Here is a 23,502-nt window from a genome sequence, read left to right as displayed (position 1 = left end):
TTTGGTCACTTCTAAATTCATTGCTGTTAGATACCACTGAATATACTGGGGTAAGCTAACTTAGCTAAGTGCTATCAGAGTGTCACCGCGCGCCAGAGCGATTAAGTGCACGCATTGAGACGAGAGAGGTGTGTATCAACTTGTCTTAGTTAAGGGAATAACATAGTTTAATATGAAAAAACGGTGGAGTATCCCTTTGAGGGGAGGCTTCAAATAAACCCTTTTGGGTTTCTGCCTCTCCCTGCACAGTATTTGCATTGTATTTTCTTGCTCTTATTGTATACATTTAACATTTGTGCAAATAAAATTAAACTAAAGTAAAACTAAAGCCTAACGATACAGATATTAATCTCGCTATTATACAGTTGCTTATCGGATCTGAGCTAAGTCCCTCTTTTCACAGTGTATCGCATCGAAGCAGACACACACATCTCTATTTTTCATGTTTTCACACTCTGAGGTGTTAGCCTCAAGATGTTCATTTAAGATTCGTTTACCACTGTATTGAGACATCGGAAACTTGCAGACTTTTGCCCTCATCTAAACAGCAATAAGCATGAAATACATCTTTTTTCTTCCGCTGATTCATCAGTATTGATCTGAGACTCACGTGACAGTAGGACTGGATCACGGGCTCACAGGCTCGGATCAACAACACCTTGATCTGGATGTCCTGGAAAAGCAGACGCACAGAAATCAGTCCAGACCCGCGTCTCGTTCGCAACACTATATAGATTTATATATACATGTATTGATATATTTTATATATTTCAGAACTAAACATCACAAAAGCATCTTCTGTACCTCGGACTCCAGTTCTGTGAGGTTTCCCACCACTTCCCTGCATTCAGGGATCAGATCCTCTAAATGATCCTGCAGGCACTCCAATTCCTGAGACACACACACACACACACACACACCAACATTGAGTACGGTTCATGTCTGTGAATTTAACATTCAAACCGTTTCCACAGTTGGCAACATCAGTCAATAAAGAACATGAGCTGGTGTCCCATTACAGCAACCCTCCACACTGAGTACATCACTCGCGCGTGACCAGATTCCACAAGAGCCGACTAAAAATGTCTTTAACTCAATTACTGTCGACTAGTCTTGCAATTTGCTAGCCATTGGCTAATTAGAGCCAAAACATAAGTTTTGATATAAGTTAAAGGTGCAGTGTGTGATTTTTAGCGGCATCTAGTGGTGAGATTTGCGAATTGCAAACAGTCAGTCGCTCATGGCCAATCCTTCAAATTGCAAACTCGAAGGAGAAGCTACGGTGGCCGATGTAGGATCGGAAGATGTCGTCGTCTGAGTCAGCAGAGAGTAGCAAGTCAAGCAATGAGGTTTCTTTATATTATATTAAATTATATTTACTTAATTATTCAGTAAAACCACATGTTATTGCGATTGTTATTTTTACTTGTTCATCATTGTGTTAGTCTTTTATTCACTGACTTTACCATAGCCTGTTTCCATGCTAGTTAGTATAAGATAAGAACATCAAAGCAGCTGGTAAGGGGAAATAGCTAGCGTTACGATGTTCGAGGCGTCGTTCAGACAGCATGTGTTTCTCCACGTTTGCAGAGTCAGGGACAACCTGAGTATTCTGCTGCGTCTTTTTCTGCTGCTTCTCATTCAAGTTAGTGACGAAGCGCGCTCTGTAGCGCTGTTTGTTCGCTGTCGGCTACGGTAGAAACATGACGTCACGATATTTCGACCTTCATATAAGGGGGTGCCCGCGGTTATGTAGATATAAATGACTCATTCTAAGGTAATACAAACATAACGGCTCATTAAGTAAGGTCTTTACACACCACTGAAAACATAGTTATGGATCTTATATTGCATTTCTGTCAATAGATCCTCAGAAATATCACACACTGCACCTTTAAACATTCAAGCACAAGACGACATGAAAGATAACTCGCGTGCGCTGTGTGAGAAGTTGTGTGTGCAACTGCACATCAGACACACACACTGGATTGAGCTCTTTCACATCTTCTTGCGCTTGAACTGACAATTTCACACAAAATTGTGTCAAAATATCCATCTTGGCGAGTATCCTAGTAAACATAGTTATGTGTTAACTGAACATAAAAATTCGAGAACTGAAACGCACGTGTACAGTATTGGTGTCCTGGATCAGTGCATTCGCTCTTAAAGTGACAGCAGCCTAACATTCCTGCAGTGTCTGTGTTTTTAGTGATAATCAAACACACTGCTCTTGACTGAATAACTTCTGTAACTTTAATAAATACTGATCTATATTTAATTGATACAGTGAGGACTATGCAGTGCTGTTTTACATGTTATATGACCAATTCATTTTCATGTTCAATAAGTCCTGACTGTATTGTGTGAGAACTTAAAGGAACACGCTGACTTTTTGGGACTTTATCTTATTCCCCGTATCCCCCAGAGTTAGATAAGTCCACACACACCCTTCTCATCTCTGTGCGTGCCGTAACTCTGTCTGACACACGCACCGCTAGCCTAGCTTAGCACAAAGACTGGAGGTAAATGGCTCCAGCTAGCATACTGCTCCCAATAAGTGACAAAATAATGCCAACATTTCACTATTTATATGTTGTGATGTGTATAGTCACAGAGTGTGCGAATAACAAGGTCACATGACACAGACATCTTCTAACCGTATACACACTGGGAACTATATTCTCAGAAGGCGAAGCACTGCTACTTGGGTGGAGTGATTTGCTGGCAGTGGTGAGGAGCAGGGAGTTCGCTCAGAGTTGGAGTAAATCACTCCGCAGAAGTAGCAGTGCTTCGCCTTCTGAGAATATAGTTCCCAGTATGTGTACAGTTAGAAGATGGCTGGTGTAAATAGGGAAATGTTGGCGTTATTTTGTCACTTATTGGGAGCAGTATGCTAGCTGGAGCCATTTACCTCCAGTCTTTGTGCTAAGCTAGGCTAGCGGTGGGTGCGACAGACGGAGGTACAGCACACACAGAGATGAGAAGGGTGTGTGTGGGTTCATCTAACTCCCAAAGTCCCAAAAAGTCAGCATGTTCCTTTAATGTAGGGTAGATGTTCAGCCTTGTTACTTGCAACCGTGTTACCCACTGCTGTAGTTTTCTTAAAAACACACTTTAGGAAATTAACAAGTGTAATTTATAAGTTAGATGTTTATTTAGATGTTTATAGCTAGGACATGCATTTTGACACGTCCTAAGTTTTAGCAACGGCTGCAAAAACTGTAAACCTCATAAAATGAACAGAAAAACAAAACCACTGAGCATTTTTAAGAAAACGTTGTAAGTGAAAGTGAGTTCTAGTGTGAAATGAGTTCAGTAATGATGTGTGTTTAACCTTTCCAGCTTCAGTCTTCTCACTGCACCACTTCCCCAGGTCCATCATACACCGATGCTGAAGATCCGGGTCCAGCATCACATCCAGAGCCCGCTGGTGCAGGATCCTCTGAACCTCAGTCTTACAGTCCCGGGACAACTGCAGATCGACTGAAGCGTTAGCATGCACGCGCACACACACACACACACACACACACTCACACAATCACACACACACTCACACACACACTGGTGCAGGATCCTCTGAACCTCAGTCTACCAATCATTTAAAGCCCACGGCATCATTAAAGCCCACGGCATCATTAGTGATTAAAGTGATTTCCGTGTCGGTAAAGGAAGACTTTGATTTGTCCCTGATAGTTTTGCTGAAAGCGTGTGTGCGTAGCTTAAGCATGTTTACTCTCAGAGTGAATGAACATCGCCAGGCCTGGCAGGAACATAACTCGGTCATGTCACAACTAAATATATAGAGATTTTATATTTTCTGCATTACTTTATTACATTATTTTTGTCTGTTTATATTAAAATCAGCTTAAATGAAAGGCAATACAAATAAGCATGAAGTATAAACATACATATACACTTCATGCTTATTTGTATTGCCTTTCATAACGCTAATGAGAATTAAGGGAGGGTGCTTAATTTACATGAAAATATTGCATCAGTGCACAAAATGGTTCAAAAGCAGGCTAAACTGTTTAAATGCTAAATTTATACATGTTTTGGCTGAGAAATGCAACCTAGACATGTTCTTGACAGGTTTGTGAGATTCAGCGATATACTTGCATACACACTCACTTCCGAACTGACTTCAGAAGTTTCTGATGAAGCCTACGGTTACATTGAGGATAAGTTATTGCGTAAGGTTCTCAGTGAGCTATAGTCTGGTAATGCAGTGTGAGAGTGTGTGTCGCTCGTACCTGTCGCCCCTGCATCTCGGTGCGGTACGCGTGCCGGTACAGACAGGAGAAGATGGCTCCGGGGGGCATGAACTCGCTCGTCTCGTTCCAGCCGTGAGTGTGACAGACGCGGGCCGCGTCGTTCTGACACTTCTTGTACAGGATGGGGTCCAGTCTGTAAACAGAACCACAGGAAATGACACGTGTTCAGTTATAGGACAGATATTTCAACAAGAACTCTCAAAAGGGACAAATCTCATGTTTTTGACATAAAATTAACCTTCATTCGGACCTTCTCAACAAACTAAAGCAACACCAAACCAAACAAAATACCAAAAAAACAAACAAAACCAAAACCTTCCCAAAACAAACCGTTATAAAAAAATTATAAAAACACACACAACTGAGCTGCACGATTGTGGATAAATTGAGAATGGCAATTTTTTTGTTTAAAATAGAGATCACGGTTCTGAATGGATCAGACATGGGGCAAAATAACGTCATTTACTGGAGGTTCTGACAAAATTGTTAATTGACGCAGTCTATTTTTTAAAAATAGTTTAAATTAAATGTATTAAAAAAATTATTTGTGAATGATTCAATGACTTGCTCATCAAGACTTCTTTCATTACTAGATGAATGAATGAATAATTCAATAACCAACACATCATGTCTCCACTTACTGGTGTAACAATGTCATTGATACAATATTTATTTAAAGGGGGGGTGAAATGCTATTTCATGCATACTGAGTTTTTTACACTGTTAAAGAGTTGGATTCCCATGCTAAACATGGACAAAGTTTCAAAAACTAAATTGTATGTTTGAAGGAGTATTTCTGTGCCAAAAATGCTCCTTCTGGTTAAGTTTCGGAAAGTTTTTTTCGAGTATGGGTCTGTGTGACGTCAGCTGGGGCGGAATTTCCTTATATGGGTCCTAAGGGCACTTCTCCCGGAATAGCGCGGGCGCGAAACGCACTCGTAGACCAGACCGAGAAGAGAGCGAAGGCAGTACCTCATCTAAGCGCTCTGCTCGGCTTTAGGGAAGTCAGTGTCACCAAAGAAGTGTGTTTTTGGTTGCCAGGGCAAGACAAAACTGCACAGATTCCCAAAGAACCCAGCGCTAAGGGACCAGTGGATGGAGTTTGTTTTTCCAGAGCATCAACGGACTTGTGCAAGACTGTTTGTTCCCTGCATTTCGACGATTATTGTTTTATAAACAAAGCCCAGATCGACGCCGGATTTGCAGATCGTCTAATGCTTAAAGGAACACTCCGACTTTTTGGGACTTTAGCTTATTCACAGTATCCCCCAGAGTTAGATAAGTCCATACATACCTTTTTCATTTCTGTGTGTTCTGTAAGTGTTATTTGACGCACCCACCGCTAGCCTAGCTTAGCACAAAGACTGGATGTAAATGGATAATGGTAGCATACTAATCCCAATAAGTGACAAAATGATGCAAACATTTTCATTTACATGTTGTGATCTGTATAGTCAAATAACAAGGCTATATGAGACAGAGACCATTTTTAATTGTATAAATACTGGGAACTATATTCTCACTAGGCGTAGGAGCACAGCTACTTGGGCGGAGTGATTAGCGTTAGCGCAGCACACGAGACGCCCTGTGGTGAGGAGCAGAGAGTTCGCTCAGAGTTGGAGTAATAGAGTCAGCAATTACTAGATAGTAAATTTATAGTTTACAATCATGGGCGTTCGCTGTATTGTAAAGAGCTGCGACAATAAACAGGGGAGACCAGGTAATACTATGATGTTTCATAGAATTCCATCCAAAAACGCTGACCTGATGAATCGATGGCTACTTGTTCTGGGTATAGATCCAAACACACCTGTAAACACCATCAAGAAGTATTTCGTTTGCTCTGAACATTTTACTATAGACGACTATTTTGAAAAAATGCAAGTTGCCACAGTTGGCTCCGTGTATCCCCTTTATTGTTATTATTGTGTTGTCATGAACCTAACCCTAACGTTTGTTTTGTTTACAGAACCATCAACAGGGCGTTTCGTGTGCTGCGCTAATGCTAATCACTCCGCCCAAGTAGCTGTGCTCCTACGCCTAGTGAGAATATAGTTCCCAGTATTTATACGATTAAAAATGGTCTCTGTCTCATATAGCCTTGTTATTTGACTATACAGATCACAACATGTAAATAGGAAAATGTTTGCATTATTTTGTCACTTATTGGGATTAGTATGCTACCTTATCCATTTACATCCAGTCTTTGTGCTAAGCTAGGCTAGCGGTGGGTGCGTCAAATAACACTTACAGAACGCACAGAAATGAAAAAGGTATGTATGGACTTATCTAACTCTGGGGGATACTGTGAATAAGCTAAAGTCGCAAAAAGTCGGAGTGTTCCTTTAAGGATCGATCAGTCACAATGATAAAGGTTTGCGGTCGTGCGTTGGAACCGGGCGGTGAGTAAAACTGCTTCAAATGTCTCTGAGTGTTGTTAGCTATCGGCGCGTCAGCACAGCTTTAGCTCCGCCCACACGGCCCGCCTCCAGCCACTCGTTTTTTTCCGGAAAGACTCGGTACAGCCTATCTTTCTTTTAAAAATATAATAAATCTAAAGACTTTTTGGAGATTTGAAGGATGCAGTACTACTCTATAGGTACTCAAGATTAACATGAGATTGACTGAAAATGAGTGTTTCACCCCCCCTTTAAAGTGTCAAGTTTCTTTCTAAAGGTGATTTACTCTATTTTCGATCGCTACCGTAATCATCAGTGTTTATATCTGAACTGGATATAACTTTTATACCTGTACTTCTGTATTTCTGTCTTATAATAATTCAGATTTTCAATGATCCTGTGATATTGAAAAGACTGAAGCCGTTTCATGATAATGTCTCTCTCTGGATCAGAACACAGATCTGAATGTTCGCTGTGATTGGACGCGTCAAAGGTTTAATAGACGGTGAAGAATCACTGTCATTTAGGAATAAGATCACCATCATCAGCTCTACTTTAAACTTACTGGCATTATCAATTATTGCCACCGTAATATTTAGCCGTTTCTCCAATTTGTGCACAATCGTGTAACCACATAATTCTCTCATTACAAACAAGTAACATTCCTTAAAACTGTGGCACACAGAAAGTAACATTACTCAATCCTTCCTGAAGCATGGTGAAAAAGACAAATAAGGAAGTACTTGAAGTGTATGTGAAAGTTAATTTAAGTTTTGGTCACTGGATTTTATTCAATTAAAAATGTGGAATTTAGTAAAAAAACAACAACAACAAAAAAAAAAACTCTTTTCAGTTTTGTGACTCACTTCCAGTCTCTGGAGATGAAGTACTGTAGCTCCAACAGTCTGTGTTCACAGTCTTCAACCATCTTATCAGTGTAGAGATGCTCCATCAGACAGGACAGGATCCTACACACACACACACACACACACACACACACACAGTCTTGACAAAATACCCCTGTTCAGGCTGGACTACACACTTCACCTTTAATGTTTCTATTTCTGCACACTTAAATATGAACAAACACACAGAAACAAGGTTGAATGTAAATGTAAATCGATCAACATACTGGAAAGTTTATGGTAAAACTGGTTGGCTCAGATTTAAAACAATAAGCTCCGTAAAGGATGAGTATGTCATCTCAAACACACTCACATGGGGTCTCCGTTTCGGATGTGTTTGCAGGCGGTCTGGATGACGGACTTGCAGTCCTCGTTCAGAGCCCGATCGATGCGGTAGTCGGCCCCGGGGTCCGTTTCCTGAATCAGCATCTGGAGCTGAGGGACACACACAGTTATGAGAGTCATTCATCAGCCGCTGCATTATTCAACATGAATGAATCTCTCACGACTTTACTCATATGACAAACTCTTTCTTTCTTTCTTTCTTTCTGTAATGAATGTGTGTGTATATGCGTGTGCGTGTGTTTGTGTTAGGTACTTTCATGTGTGTTAGCATATAATCAATAAAGTATTGTTTGTATTTGAAAAGAGAAGTATTACTTGTGTTGTGTGCTTACGAATTTATTGTCTTGAACTTCGATCTAAGTTACCGATGCTTTAACCCTTGATTTATTTCTTAATTTACTGTTAGCTGGGGATTATTCTTTCTTGGCCAGGAAGATATTATATTTCCTAGAGTTAATAATTGTTTATGCTTTCTGTTCATTGGATGAACTGATAAAATGATCATACTATTGATTCTGCTACAGTAAATTCTGAAATTAATCAAATTATTAATTATTGATCATAATCCGTTATGAATAATAATTAATTATATTAACGTGGGTGTATAAATACTACACATCTCTACATCATCCATCTCTACATACATCCATCTCTACATACATCCATCTCTACATCCATCCATCCATCCCTCTTTACATCCACCCATCCACCTCTACATACATCCATCTCTACATCCATCCATCCATCCCTCTTTACATCCACCCATCCATCTCTACATACATCCATCTCTACATCCATCCATCCATCCATCCATCCATCTCTACATCCATCCATCCATCTCTACATCCACCCATCCATCCATCTCTACATACATCCATTCATCTCTACATCCATCCATCCATCCATCCATCCATCCATCCATCCATCCATCTCTACATCCATCCATCCACCTATCCATCTCTACATCCATCCATCCATCTCTACATCCACCCACCCATCCATCTCTACATCCATCCATCCATCCATCCATCCCTCTTTACATCCACCCATCCACCCATCCATCCATCCATCCATCCATCCATCTTTACATCCACCCATCCACCTCTTCATCCATCCATCCATCCATCCATCCACCTATCCATCTCTACATCCATCCATCCATCTCTACATCCACCCATCCATCCATCTCTACATCCATCCATCCATCCATCCCTCTTTACATCCACCCATCCATCTCTACATCCATCCATCTCTACATCCATCCATCCATCCATCCATCCATCCATCCATCTTTACATCCACCCATCCACCTCTACATCCATCCATCCATCCATCCATCTTTACATCCACCCATCCACCTCTTCATCCATCCATCCATCTCTACATCCATCCATCCATCCATCTCTACATCCATCCATCCATCTCTACATCCATCCATCCATCTCTACATCCATCCATCCATCCATCTCTACATCCATCCATCCATCTCTACATCCATCCATCCACCTATCCATCTCTACATCCATCCATCCATCTCTACATCCATCCACCTCTCGACTAAATGGTGGCATTTTGCTACCTTTTTTCCTGCCGGTGTGGCTAAATTTAGTTAGAATTGCTTAACTAATAAGAGCTGCATTTCTGTTGAATATGAGACATGTCAAAAGACAAACGAAAGTGAAATGAAACCGTGCTTCTGGTTTGAGCTGTGTTGTGAACCGTTCATTAGCTCGGAGCAATAGACCGTGCTGAACACTGAGCGGCCACATGTTCGGCCAAAAACCCAAAATGCCATTATCGGCCAATCATTTTCTGTGGCTGAAATTCCGGTGCATCCCTAGTAAAACTGCAAACTGACATAATGGAGAAAATATCACTTGTGTCAACCTGCCAAGTGGGCATTTATCCTGAAAATGGGTTAATATCAGGCATTAACATATCATATCGCATGACATATCGGCCTGTCGCTAATATTGAATGTTCAATATCTCGACCAGACCAACTAGCGTACAGAAGTATTAAAGAGCACTGAAACTCACAGCTTTCTGGCAGTGTCCTTCGAGGATGCCCTGGTCCCGGGACACCCTCATGAGGCAGTGCAGGGTTCGGCCCTTGTGGTGCAGGCCGGAGCAGTGTGTGTCGATCTCCCCTCGGCAGTGCAGCACGATCTCAGGACTGAGCGAGAAATCCTCCATCAGCATCCGCCTGTAGTCCAGCATCTCCCCCTGACACTCGCCGCTCACGGTCTGACCTGAGACAGAGAGAGAGACACTGAATCACAGACGGGCAGATACAGACAGAGAGAGAGACAGCTGTAGGGGGCAGAGTGTGTGTGTGTGTGTGTGAGAGAGACTCACCGCGGTGTATGACCGCCTTCAGGCACAGGAGCAGGTACGAGAGCTTGGCTTCGCGCGCTCGAGGCATCGCTGTGTCCATGTTGCAGCGGTATTTACGCAGGTCCGCTTTACAGGCTTTAGCCAGTGAGTAGCTGACCTTGTAGTCCTGAGCGATCAGCTTCTGGCGAGTGGACAGAGCGTCCTTGCACTGCGCGGGACACAGATACACATCAGCAGAAGAACTTACTGGGAAAAGCTTTTCATTTCAACTGCTATATTGAAATAAAATAAACCTTAAAGGCACAGCAAATAAGTTTCACCACTAGAGGACACTTATTCAAACAGACGTAGCTTGATGACGGAGCGTGGAATCATGGGAGTTGAGATAACGAATAACTGTGGGCCATCACGAATGTGCAAAACAAACACTGTGGTTTGCTAGACGCTACCAGAGATCGTCATCAAACATTGTTGGAAACATTTGGGATATTGCAAGCACACAAGTCAACAAAATATATAACACTGTTCTAGTGGTTTTTGGATAGTTTAAAGCAAATCTTACATAATGTACCTTTAAAAAAACACACCATTTCAATAGTTGCCAAGGCAACATTTCTCATTTTAATTTAACTTGAAAAATAAAGCCTTTTTTTAAAAAAAAGAAGAAGATTAAAATGACAACAAAATGACTTTAACCAAGATGAAAATAAACTTCATCTTGTGAACTAATATATAAGGTGCAATATCATCATCTACTTGGAGTGTCAAGCAGATAATTAATGCTGCTGGATTAACAATTTTATTGTGCATGATTTTTGACGCGTAATTTTCTTTTATTAAATCCAGACAAGACAGAGGTAATACTTATCGGTTCAAAAAACCGCCCACAGAACCTCTCACAATACAACTTTGACATCGTAGGATGTCCTGTTACTTTATCCTCTACAGTAAAAGACCTGGGTGTTATACTCGATTGTAACCTGTCTTTTGAAAATCATATTTCGTATGTTACAAAAACAGCCTTTTTCCACCTTAGAAACATTGCTAAGCTACGTAATATGCTATCAGTTTCTGATGCAGAAAAGTTAGTTCATGCATTCATGACCTCGAGACTAGATTACTGTAATGCTTTATTAGCCGGTTGTCCTGCATCCTCAATAAACAAGCTACAGTTAGTCCAAAATGCAGCCGCTAGAGTTCTAACTAGATCAAGAAAATATGATCATATAACACCGATTTTATCATCACTGCATTGGCTACCTATAAAGTTCCGTATTAATTATAAGGTATTGCTGCTGACTTATAAAGCCCTAAACGGCTTAGCTCCAGTCTATTTAGCGGATCTTCTATCACCCTATAATCCATCGCGCTCTTTAAGATCACTAAATTCGAGGCTTTTGGTCATACCTAGGATATCCAGATCAACCAAAGGAGGGAGAGCATTTTCACATTTGGCTCCAAAACTCTGGAATAGCCTTCCTGATACTGTTCGTTGCTCGGACTCGCTCTCCCAGTTTAAAACTAGATTAAAGACGCATCTTTTCAGCCAGGCATTCATATAATATTGTTAATCTCACAGTTTCAAACTACAATCCGGCCTCTAGTTCATAAATGCCAGAGGAGAACTGGCCCCCGACTGAGCCTGGGTTCTCCCAAGGTTTTTTTTTTCTCCATTAGGTCACTTGATGGAGTTTTTTCGGTTCCTTGCCACTGTTGCCTTTGGCTTGCTCAGTTGGGGATATTTTGGGGATATTTAATTTTATTCTATCAATCAATAAATTCCACTAGAAACAAACTTTGTTGTATTATTTTATTTTATTTTAATACTGTGAAGCTGCTTTGATACAATCTGTATTGTAAAAAGCGCTATACAAATATACTTGATTTGATTTGATTTGATGATGTATTAATACAACCAAAATTATTATTATTATTATTTTTTTAAAATATCAAAGTTATCGTCAATGCCGGTTTACTGCAACAGCCCTAATAACTAGCTATATTTTAAGACTAAATGTTTGAGTTAGTGTTATTTCAGTATTATATACTATTGTAGAATTTATTAATTTATTATTTATGTTTATTTACGCCATATCAGCAGCAATGGCTATATTCATGGCAATCAACAGTATTTCAATTTAATATTTGTCAGAAATTCTAAAATTATTCCAGGAGAATCATTTATACATCAATTTATATATTTTCTGAATAAAAACGTTGTCTAATATCATTTTAAAAAGGATATTCTATTAAAATATGTTTTACACATGAAATTCTTACACAAAATCACAAACCGGTTTCTCTTCCCCTTTTAAATAAATAGGAATGTCCGATAAACAACCTGGTCATGTCCATTTTCAAAATAATAATGAACTCCTTGATTTAGTACTGGAATCACCTCATATAATGTTATTTTCGCATTCGTTCCATTCGCCATTTATTGTAAATGTACAGATTTAATATATTACTGTAAGACGCTGGTGAAGGAATCCACTACTGCTTCAATGTAATATGTAATGAGTGATTATAATCAAGGTATTAATCAATATTTTTCTTTCTAAATATCACGAGTTGAATGACTTCTCTAAGCTTGTGAGATTGTACTTTGTCATAGAACTCACCAGTGTGATTGCTGAAATGTTCTTCTCATGTATTCTCCAATGTCTGTGTTTGATATGAATGCAGTGACAGTGATTGCTCATTGAGCCCGGCTTCCAGAAATGAAATATGGAAAGATGTTTTGTTTGAGAAAGGTCTTCAACATGTGTCAATATACATCTGTAATTTCTAGGGTACTCTGACAGCTATGGTCACAGGGGTCGATGAAGTCTATAGTTTAAGGCACCATTTCTTTGTTGAAGCCTTACTTTCCAGTCAGACTAAAGTGTAGCTCTCCTTAGAGAAAGAACTTGTTATCTTGATGTTTTGAGATGACTCTCCTGTTTAGAGTTAGAGCCTGGCCAAATCCAACCTTAGAAAAGCTTTGTGTGTGTGTGTGTTAGTCTTCTTGCTTACAGGTTAAAGGTCCCGTAATATGCCCCTTTTCACAAGATGTAAAATAAGTCTCTGATGTCCCCAGAGTGTGTATGTGAAGTTTCAGCTCAAAATACCCAACAGATCATTTTTTACAGCATATTTAAATTGTCATTTTTTGGGGCACAGAAAAACGCGCTGTTTTAGTGTGTGCCCTTTAAATGCAAATGAGCTGCTGCTGGACAACCCAGGGGGCGGAGCTTCACGAGCTCAGTCTCTCAGGACAATCTCATCTCACCGAATGATGATAATATCAGAAACTCTCAGTAACGGTGTTCATTTCGAGTCGGACAATAATGCCTACAGAGTCAGAGCGCTGTATAGAGATGAAACAGGTATAGTTTAGTAGTTTAATTACGGTTATTATAACGTATTTGTCATCTGCTTGTATGTATCCATTATTTATTAATAGCCTACAAGTCTGCTGTCTGAATGATGATCAAACATATACTGATGAGTTTAATAAAGTTTATTGTACATCACACAAAAGATGAAGCGTCAGTTTTACTTCAGAAAATCACCGTAAGAGCGGAGTAAACACAGTAAGTTATAAGAAGTGCGCAAGTAGCCAGTAGAGTTGAGGGAGCATTCCTGTGGGCGGAGCTTAGTCAAAAAACGGTTCTAGTGACATCATTAAAGAAGGGAGTAGAGGGGTGTAGTCCGATGTAGGCGACTTCTGTTAAATAAAATATCTCGCTTGGCATTGAACTTTGAGCTTTATAATTTTACAGATATTATTTATGCTCTAACAGCAACATTACACACTAACTAAAGTTTGAAACATGGGATCACGAAGAACGGGACCTTTAAGGAACCACTGGCATTGTTGGAGATTGACTGAGTTATTGTTCTGGACATGTTGGTGCCCAGCAACCCAAATCTGAGGCCTGGAAGGTCACGACGTGCCTGACTTCAGGGTCAGAGTGTCAGCGGCATAATCTATGGAGATGTGCTTCAGTCTGTCTGTATATGTGTGGAAAATTACTGTTTCTCTATGTCTTAGCCAATCAGAAACTGCAACCTGAAGCAAGGCCGTCACCTAGACCTTGGTGAAGGGTATCACTGCTGTGTGTGTGTGTGTGTGTGTGTGTGCTGCTGTGATCTCTGTAACTGTAAGCGGGGTTACGGCCTACAAACTCCTGTGTGAGTCTGGAAGCTGAACTTCTGCTGATGAAACTGCAAACTATCTTCAGTAAAACTTTTCTTCAGTTTATCATAATTCTGACTCCGGGTCTTCTTTCAAACATCTGGTCCGTGGGTCCTAAACTGTTAACCCCTAACACTGGTATTTTACATGCTTTCATTTCCAACTGAAGTGCCTCCTTTGCTGCTTTATCTGCCTGTTCGTTAAGAGAATTGATTGATTCTGGTCTGAATTTAACACAGTTGAGGGTAAAACTACTAAATCTTTGCGTAAAAAGTGTTTGTAAAGAAGGAAGACGAGTCTCAACTGGTAAAGGAATAAAGCAAACGTACCTTGTCTGACATGCTCTCCTCATACTTGTGGTTGAACAGACATTTGTAGACCCTTCCTTCTCCGGGTGGAGTCTAGAGGGAAGGAGCACAGCATTAGCATTAGCATTAGCATTAGCACGCAGAAGCGCTGGCGTGTGGGGTCGCGGCTCACGTGTTCACAGAAGCGCTCGCGGTCCTCGCGGCAGGAGATGTACAGGTGCCGGTCCAGGTGGAAGTGGTCGGACGAGAGCTCGGCCACACGCAGGATGGACTTCTTGCACTCGTCTCTGATGGAGTAAGTGCCCTGCTCCTCCACCTCGCTCACCAGACTCTTCTCCAGACACGAGATCACCTCTCCCTGAGAGAGCAATTCAACATTAACAAATCAAGTCATTTAACTCATGTCACTCCAGACTCATAAGAGTCAACTAAATATATAACATTGCTTTAGTGGTTTTTGGATAGTTTAAAGCAAAAGTATATTTGCTTATCTTTGAAACACACACTTTAAAGCACGGAAACAAACCTTATTGGCAGACATGCACCGACATGACAATTTTGGCCGATACCGATAACCGATAACTCTTTATATGTGACCCTGGACCCTGGTCTTAAGTCGCACGGGTATATTTGAGGCAATAGCCAACAAAACATTGTATGGGTCAAAATTATCGATTTTTCTTTTATGCCAAAAATCATTAGGATATTAAGTAAAGATCATGTTCCATGAAGATATTTTGTAATTTTCCCACCTTAAATATATAAAACAATTATTTTTGTGAGTGGATGCAGCACAATCGCCAATAGAAATGGACAACTTTAAAGGCGATTTTTTTTAATATTTCGATTTTTCTGCACCCTCAGATTCCAGATTTTCAAATAGTTGTATCTCGGCCATATATTGTCCTATCCTAACCAACCATACATCAATGAAAATATTATGTATTCAGCTTTCAGATGATGTATAAATCTCAATTTAACAAAAATTACCCATAAGACTGGTTTTGTGGTCCAGGGTCACATATTTGAAAGCCGAGAACCGATATATCGGCTGGAAAATTTAAATCCAAATCTCATTTTTGAGAGCCTGATTACAAAAACAAAAGTCTCACCATTAAAATCCATGTCCCAAACGCACAATTATAATGTTCACGTTATAATTTTATGTAGTCGATATTATACTTGCGCTGCACATGTTGCGCTGAACCGTATCTTCCTTTTTTTTTTTAAGTGTCTCAGCTGAAGGAAATAATGCATTATTTATCATCTGTAATATATCGGCCGGATTCTCTTTGCGGACCAATAACAATAACATTAAAGATGAACATATATTGGCCGATACCGAAATGGTGGCCGATATATCGTGCATTGCTTCTTATTGGTTGTCACGCATCAAGCAAGAACGTTTGAGTTTGCATTTACATGTACATATATTTGTGTTTATATGTGAATAAAAGCCTAAAGTAAATCTATTCATCATATAAAGCAATTGTGTCTTCAGAAAACTTAAATCTCTCAATTCATACTGTTTATTTTTATGACAGAAATCTCTCCGGTTTCATTAAAAATATCTCCAGTGAATATCTCGAAAATGAACGAAAGTCTTATTGGTTTGGGATGAAAAAGTTGTGTAAATTAAGACAATTTTGTGAACTAAATGAGCTGGTCAAATGAGACAAATAACCAGTGACTGACCACTGAACTGAACTGCTGGATATTGGTAAACCGATACTTGTCACATTATGACTGATAACCAATACATTACGATTTTCACATTTTAAAAACTAAAACCCATCGTTTAAAAAAATACAAGAGAATTTAGGCATCACAACTTTATAATGGACTATAAATGGACTATACGGCAGGGCCGGCACTTTTGTAAGGGCGGCAAAATGTGTGCCAATCGGGAATGAACAATTCACAAAATAGGCTATATGATTTGCTGAGCTGCTCTCGCGAGTCATGAGTCATGACTGAGTGATGGGAAGTTCGGATCATTTTACTGACTCTCTTGTTCGATCTCGTTCATCAAAATGAACGAATCTTTATTTGAGTCATTTCGTTAATTTAAGTGGCTTTAAATGTTACAATTTTAACAGCCAAATTCCCCGATCACATCCACCTACGCATATAGTATATGTATATATTTGCTTCCTCTTGGCCTACTAAAGTGTTCCTGCAACGGGAGTGTTCTCTGGCTAGAGCGCAGAACAGCGGAGTTTGTGTGGACAGAAGTGCCTGAGCTTGTGTTTTGGGTTAAGCTGCGTTGCTTTGACATTGTGGAAAATATAACAATAAAAACAAAATGTATTAGCCTTTTTACCCGTTATTATCAATCTAAATTAATCTCGTTTTTAATTTAACTTAATTGCGTTTTTCTTTATTTAAATTTCGATTTTCTTTATTTAAATTTCGTTTTACTTTATTTAAATTTCGTTTTTTCTTTATTTAAATTTCGTTTTTTCTTTATTTAAATTTTGTTTTTCTTTATTTAAATTTCATTTTTTCTTTATTGAAATTTTAAATTTAGTTTTTTATCTTTATTTAAATTTTGTTTTTCTTTATTTAAATTTTGTTTTTCTTTATTTAAATTTTGTTTTTCTTTATTTAAATCTACCCTTTACTGTGTCAGTAATTTGTTAGTCAGAAACATATAGACTACCTTAAAGTATTGCTTAATTTAACAGACCTGTGTGTGTGCGTTTTATATCACTAGTGCAGCGTGAGTTAAGTATATAAGCCCTGCCCGCGTGAGGTGCGCCGCTTCCCGCTCGCGTTGTTCTGTAGTTTACTAAAAGTTTATTAATTCTGAACGTGTCGCGTCTCGCGTGTCTATCTATATTGCACCACCAAATGCGACACTGCTCCCTTGCGAAGTCGATTGGATGAACGGTTCTCGAAATAATCAAAATGCAAACGGATATACAGACACACAGAGATTCCTGCCTTTATTAGAGAGAAGAATATGTTCAGCACCCTCTCTCCGAAGCTTCGAATATTCAATGTTCATTACTACCGAAGCTTCGAAGCTCAAAAAATGGTATTCGGACCAGCCCTAGGGGCGGCACAAATGTTTTTCGCCTAGAGCGGCAGAAGTGCACGCGCCGGCCCTGACCGTATGACAAATGGATATTCATTTTGAGATTGAGATTCACTAGATCATATACAAAACAGTGTAATTAAATGTATCAAACTGTGAGTGTTAATAGTTGCAAAGGCAGCAGTTCTAATTAATTTAATTAAACTTGCTGACTAAAACTAAAATAATAATAATAAAAAAAACATACACATTTAAAAAAAAAAAAACTTTTTTCTGCTGTTAATTTTTTATGAAACATTTTCAAAAGCAAGATCAAAGAACAGTCGTAAATCTAAAGTGTAAAAATATAAATAATAAAAAGAATGTTTGCGATCTTACAGTGTTTGTTCAGTTCTGTATTTGACACTAATGTTACAAAAACTGGCAGAGATACTAAAAATATCAAACAGAAAGTACTGGCTTTAAAAAAAGTGTTACATCCTTCCTGTTAAAAGGTTCAGGCTCAGTTACCCAGAGTGCAGTGCGCTTTACCTTCTCCCCCGTGGTGACGCTCCCGCAGTGCAGCTTGTTGATGTCCTCTCTGCAGTTGTCCATGAAGCCGTAGATCAGCCGGTAATCGCTGAACACTATACTGGCCATCTTGGTGATGTACTGGTTACACTGGTACTCGGAGATGTCGGCGCGGTGGTCCACTAAACACGACACCAGGTAACCCTTCCCACGCTCCTCAGCGGCACACTCCTTGATCTGGGGGGTGGGGGGGTTAAGAAAGGTTTATTGGGGTACGGTTCGTGCAGAAGTGTGTGTGCGCGATCACTCACCCCACTGATGGTGGTCTTGCACACCTCGGCGGCCACAGACTCGAACTTCGGGTCGGTCGTCAGGTTCAGCTTGAAGTTCCACAGCAGCTGAAGAAACACGAGGAGTTACTCACTACACACCTCAGTCTCACACCACTGAATGACCTTTACCCTGAGCAAGACCTGCACTGAAGTTATGAGGTTAATTTTTTTGTGTGTTTTTAACATTAAAGGGATACTTTTTTGTATATAAAATGGGTTATTTATGTAGAAGAAATGTGAAATTATTTTTGAATTTGGAGATTTCTAGACTGAGAAAAGCCAGAAAATGTATTTTTGGCTCATGTGGATGAAAGACAACAACTCCCAGAATGCACTTGCTTCGCTGCCCTACGAGGCCACTCCCAAGCCACGCCTACCGGTAAGAGAGCGCAGTTGAAAACAACAAGGTTAGGCTACTAGTGAGACTCCGTGACGAGTTTGCCCGGGATTTCAAGATCGCCCAAAATGTCCGCGATTCGGCTTTTGCGTTCTACAGTCGCCATTCATCATGTTTACTGTGGCGAGCGAGACTGAGGGCCGCGGGAGAACGGCGCGAGGCCGGTGGCGTCATTACTGAGACGCACCGGTCTCGTATCTCTCACGGAGGAGCGGGAATTTTCTTAGCAATGGTAAAACGCACATCAACCGATCACTTGTTTAGCGTTCATGTAAACACTACATTGAGATTCACCGATCGGAATGAATTCAAAAGGTGTGCATGTAAACAATGAATGGCGACTGCAGAAAGCAAAAGCTGAATCCCGGACATTTTGGACGATCTCGACGGCCGGACATGTCCTGGAAAAAGAGGATGGTAACCCCTACTTACTCAGCTTTCTCCTACTACTCAGCTTTCTCCACAGAACAAGAGCCTGCTAGCTTAGCTTCCAAAGAAAGACGGCTGACACTGTGTACATTCTGTGAGTGAGATCCCTCTATGGGCGGGCTGAACACATGCGGGACAGCGCCATCTACTGGCTGTAGTCTTTAGCCTCTGGCCAGAAAATCCTCCGATGACGCAAAATGACGATTTTTGCATCATCTGAGGATTTTTTCCAGACAAAAAATACATAAATCTCTTGTCTCAGGGGGATATGAGGGTGGAAAGCACGGTAATTCAAAAATACTACAGGTTTTCTACTAATACAAAGCTTAATGCTAAATCCTGAAGTATCCCTTTAATAATATAATTAAAAGTAATACAAAGAATATTTAAAATAGTATACAATAGTAAAGTCATTAGGCAAAAAACAAACAAACCTAAAAATAAAAGATTTAATACTGTGAAAGAAAGATGTATAGCAGTTCTGTTTAAAACACAAAAACCAAACCAAAAAACAACTTAAATCAAACCAAACAAAAAGCAAACCAAACACCCAAAATAAAACCAAATAAATGCATGTCTTTGGTTGAGTGTGTGTTAAACTCCAGCTCGTGTGGTTGGTTAACTTTAACCTCAGCATGCCGGAAGAAAAGCCAAAGTGTGTGTGAAGACTTACATGTTTGCAGTCTGAGGCGATCTCTGTGTCCTGAGGAGAGATGGAGAACAGAGGAGATTACACACACACACACACAACAGTAATGTGCAGAACTACATGATTTCAGATCAACAAGCCCTGAATAATGAATCTGCTTTCTGGATCACCTGACCTCGACTCTTTAGGGCCTTTAGACATTTCGAAGGACGAAGGAGCTCAGCTATATAACCAGACACAGCATCTCTAAGTGTGTTTTTAAACAGCTTTTAGTGTGACAAACACTTGTAGATCATTCAAAGCACCGGCGCTGCAAAGCGGTTCAATAAAGTAACTACTAAGCTAACTAAGCTAAAGCTACCCTTAATAAATATCAAACAACAGCTGTTGGACGACTAGTCTAATGTTAGGGCCCATCCTAAGGACAGTAGTGCCTGTTGCTAGTGTGTGTGTGTGTCTGTGTGTTGACATTAAGGCTTTTTCACTAAAATGTCAATACTAAAAGTAAATGCAATAAATACTGCAAGTCTCAAACAAAAGCACAACATGTTAAAGACCAACATACCAACACATGACCAGCAAACACTGGCTATTTCAATCTCAAATAAACATACAGCTTTTATTTGTGTCTCGTTCACTTTATGATGCCATTCACAGCCAGCTTTACAGCAACGCTTGGCATGAAGAAGAACAGTATTTCACAACACGACAGCTGATGGAGCGTTAACTTTGGCTAATGAGTGAGGGATTAAGATGACACTGCAAAATGCTGAAGGAAAAAAGAGGAACCTGGGAGAACACAGCAAGTTTAAAGGGAAAGTTCATCATCTGTATAAAGCGAGGGGGTAAACTGTGTCATCAACGGTAGCTTCAAGGCATTTTAATCACATTTTATTCCTCCGCTAATAAAACCATCTCTGTGTGATGTAAAACGTCAGCATAACAGTGGAGTCTCCCGAACCACTGGGACCTGATCCTGAACAGCGGAGAACAAGCCCAGACAGAGACGGACATCAGGCTTTAACTCTTCATTCTCACGCGCGAAGGCTTTGATCAGGGCCAATGTCTTTAAAGGGATAGTTCACTTTGAAATTAAATTTTGGTATGTTTTAGCTTACCTGAAGGGCATCCAAGATGTAGGTGTCTTTTTTTCCGGAGTAGTTTCAATTTTGATATTTTTAGGTCAAACCGTTCTTGTCTGTCAGTCATATAATGCAGGTCTATGGTCACTGTCTCAAAGAGCATGCACAAAGAAGTCCAAATTAAAACAATTCCCCATCGCAAGTACACATTGATGGCCTAAGACACGAAACGAGCGGTTTGTGTGAGAAAACGAACAGTATTTATATCGTTGTTACCTCTTGAACAAAGCCGCGTCCAAATGATCTGACGGCGCGGGCGGGTATAGATGTATACACTTGGCTATGTCGCCTTGGCTACGGTTTCATTCCAATGAACTGCAGTAGCGAAGGCGACATCTAGTTTATCTATACCCGCCCGCGCCGTCAGATCATTTGGACGCGGCTTTGTTCAAGAGGTAACAACGATATAAATACTGTTCGTTTTCTCACACAAACCGCTCGTTTCGTGTCTTAGGCCATCAATGTGTACTTACGCTGGGGAATTGTTTAATTTGGACGATGGGGAATTGTTTTAATTTGGACTTTGTGCATGCTCTTAGAGACAGTGACCATCGACCTGCATTATATGACTGACAGACAAGAACGGTTTGACCTAAAAATATCAAAATTGAAACTACTGTGGAAAAAAAGACACCTACATCTTGGATGCCCTTGAGGTAAGCTAAAACATACCAAAATTTTATTTCAAAGTGAACTATCCCTTTAAAGGAGTAGTTAACTTTTAAAAAAACTTTTGCTGATAATTTACTCACCCCCATGTCATCCAAGATGTCCATGTTTTTCTTTCTTCAGTCGAAAAGAAATTAAGGTTTTTGATTAAAACATTCCTGGATTTTCCCCATATAATGGACTCCAATGGGCCCCAAACGGTTCAAGGTCCAAATGACAGTTTCAGTGCAGCTTCAAAGGGCTTTAAACGATACCAGACGATGAATAAGGGTCTTATCTAGCGAAACGATCGCTCATTTAAAAAATAAATAAAAAAGTTTAAGTTTTATAAGCACAAATGTTCGCCTTGCTCTGTTCTGTGATGCGCGTTCGTGACGTCACGTAATACGCAATTACGTTGAAAAGGTCACGCTTGACGTGTTTACAAATGTGCGGAAGGAGGACCATATACACATTTTCAAATGTCTTTGTGTCAGTTTATCGTTTAAAATGCCCATTTCGTGTGCGTATCCTGGGTGTTTTAATATTAAAAAGGCTAAAAGAAAAAAAAATTCAGGACAAAATTTTTTCAAGCGTGACCTTTTCAACGTAATTGCGTATTACGTGACGTCACGAACGCGCATCACAGAACAGAGCAAGGCGAGCATTTGTGCTTATAAAACTTAAACTTTTTTATTTATTTTTGAAATGAGCGATCGTTTCGCTAGATAAGACCCTTATTCATCGTCTGGTATCGTTTAAAGCCCTTTGAAGCTGCACTGAAACTGTCATTTGGACCTTGAACCGTTTGGGTCCCATTGGAGTCCATAATATGGGGAAAATCCAGGAATGTTTTCATCAAAAACCTTAATTTCTTTTCGACTGAAGAAAGAAAGACATGGACATCTTGGATGACATGGGGGTGAGTAAATTATCAGCAAGTTTAAGTTTTTTTAAAAGTGAACTAATCCTTTAAAGGGATGGTTCAGAGTAATTTCAACCTAGGGTCCTTTGCACCATGACCTCGAGCCCTTGGTTGAACATTATTAAAGTTAGAGCTTATTTAGAGAAATCAGCCGGATGGTTTAGTGCAGATGCTAACGGATCCTCTGATGTATCTGGTAAATTACTCCACTAATAATGCCCAGAATGTTACCAAACTTCTACAGTAGGACAGATAGGTTCTGTACTCAGCATATAGTATAACTCCCACAATGCACCACATTGCACAGCTCCGCAAGCCACTCCCACTAATCCAGAACAGCGCACATGAGGTATCCGCCTATCAGAGAAATCACTCTTCCGTCTACAAGGCTAGCTACACCCAGAGCTTGAAATTCATTTCACACAAAATGTCTAGTTAGTTGGCGAACTCATTAGTGAATTACTCCTCGTTTGTATTTCTTTCGAAATGGTGAATTATTGCATGGTACCGGGATGTTCAGTCAGAACATATGCAGTGCGAAAAAAGGATGGTTCACAACACAAACGTCCGTGTCCTCATCTGATTCAGAGATTTCGTCCAGGAGAAATTGGCATTGTTGAAATTCTTGGCAGCAGACGGACTCTATCTCTGTGTCCGTAGGCGCACAGTGAGAGCACAGGCAC

At 40.0% G+C, this 23,502-nt stretch overlaps 2 protein-coding genes across 2 annotated transcripts in view; one reads left to right on the top strand and one right to left on the bottom strand.

Moving 5' to 3' along the window:
- LOC311085327 (guanylyl cyclase-activating protein 1-like) overlaps positions 1-23,502 on the top strand; it is an 84,490-nt gene that overhangs the window by 33,817 nt on the left and 27,171 nt on the right. The window lies entirely within an intron of this gene.
- Positions 1-23,502, bottom strand: part of LOC311085575 (Golgi apparatus protein 1-like) — a 44,563-nt gene that overhangs the window by 14,955 nt on the left and 6,106 nt on the right. The window contains exons 2-14 of the mRNA XM_084118095.1: positions 20,129-20,158; positions 18,609-18,695; positions 18,319-18,534; positions 14,920-15,105; positions 14,769-14,840; positions 10,281-10,467; positions 9,963-10,174; positions 7,892-8,013; positions 7,540-7,641; positions 4,254-4,407; positions 3,335-3,472; positions 805-891; positions 611-673 (exon numbers count right to left, since the gene is read on the bottom strand). Coding sequence (XP_083974221.1) covers positions 611-673; positions 805-891; positions 3,335-3,472; positions 4,254-4,407; positions 7,540-7,641; positions 7,892-8,013; positions 9,963-10,174; positions 10,281-10,467; positions 14,769-14,840; positions 14,920-15,105; positions 18,319-18,534; positions 18,609-18,695; positions 20,129-20,158 — 1,656 coding nt within the window. The remainder of the gene's footprint in view (positions 1-610; positions 674-804; positions 892-3,334; positions 3,473-4,253; positions 4,408-7,539; positions 7,642-7,891; positions 8,014-9,962; positions 10,175-10,280; positions 10,468-14,768; positions 14,841-14,919; positions 15,106-18,318; positions 18,535-18,608; positions 18,696-20,128; positions 20,159-23,502) is intronic.

This window comes from Abramis brama (genome assembly GCF_963993115.1).
Source record: "Abramis brama genome assembly, chromosome: 6".
In the NCBI taxonomy this organism is placed as follows: domain Eukaryota; kingdom Metazoa; phylum Chordata; class Actinopteri; order Cypriniformes; family Leuciscidae; genus Abramis; species Abramis brama.
This window is presented reverse-complemented; position numbering and strand designations above follow the sequence as displayed.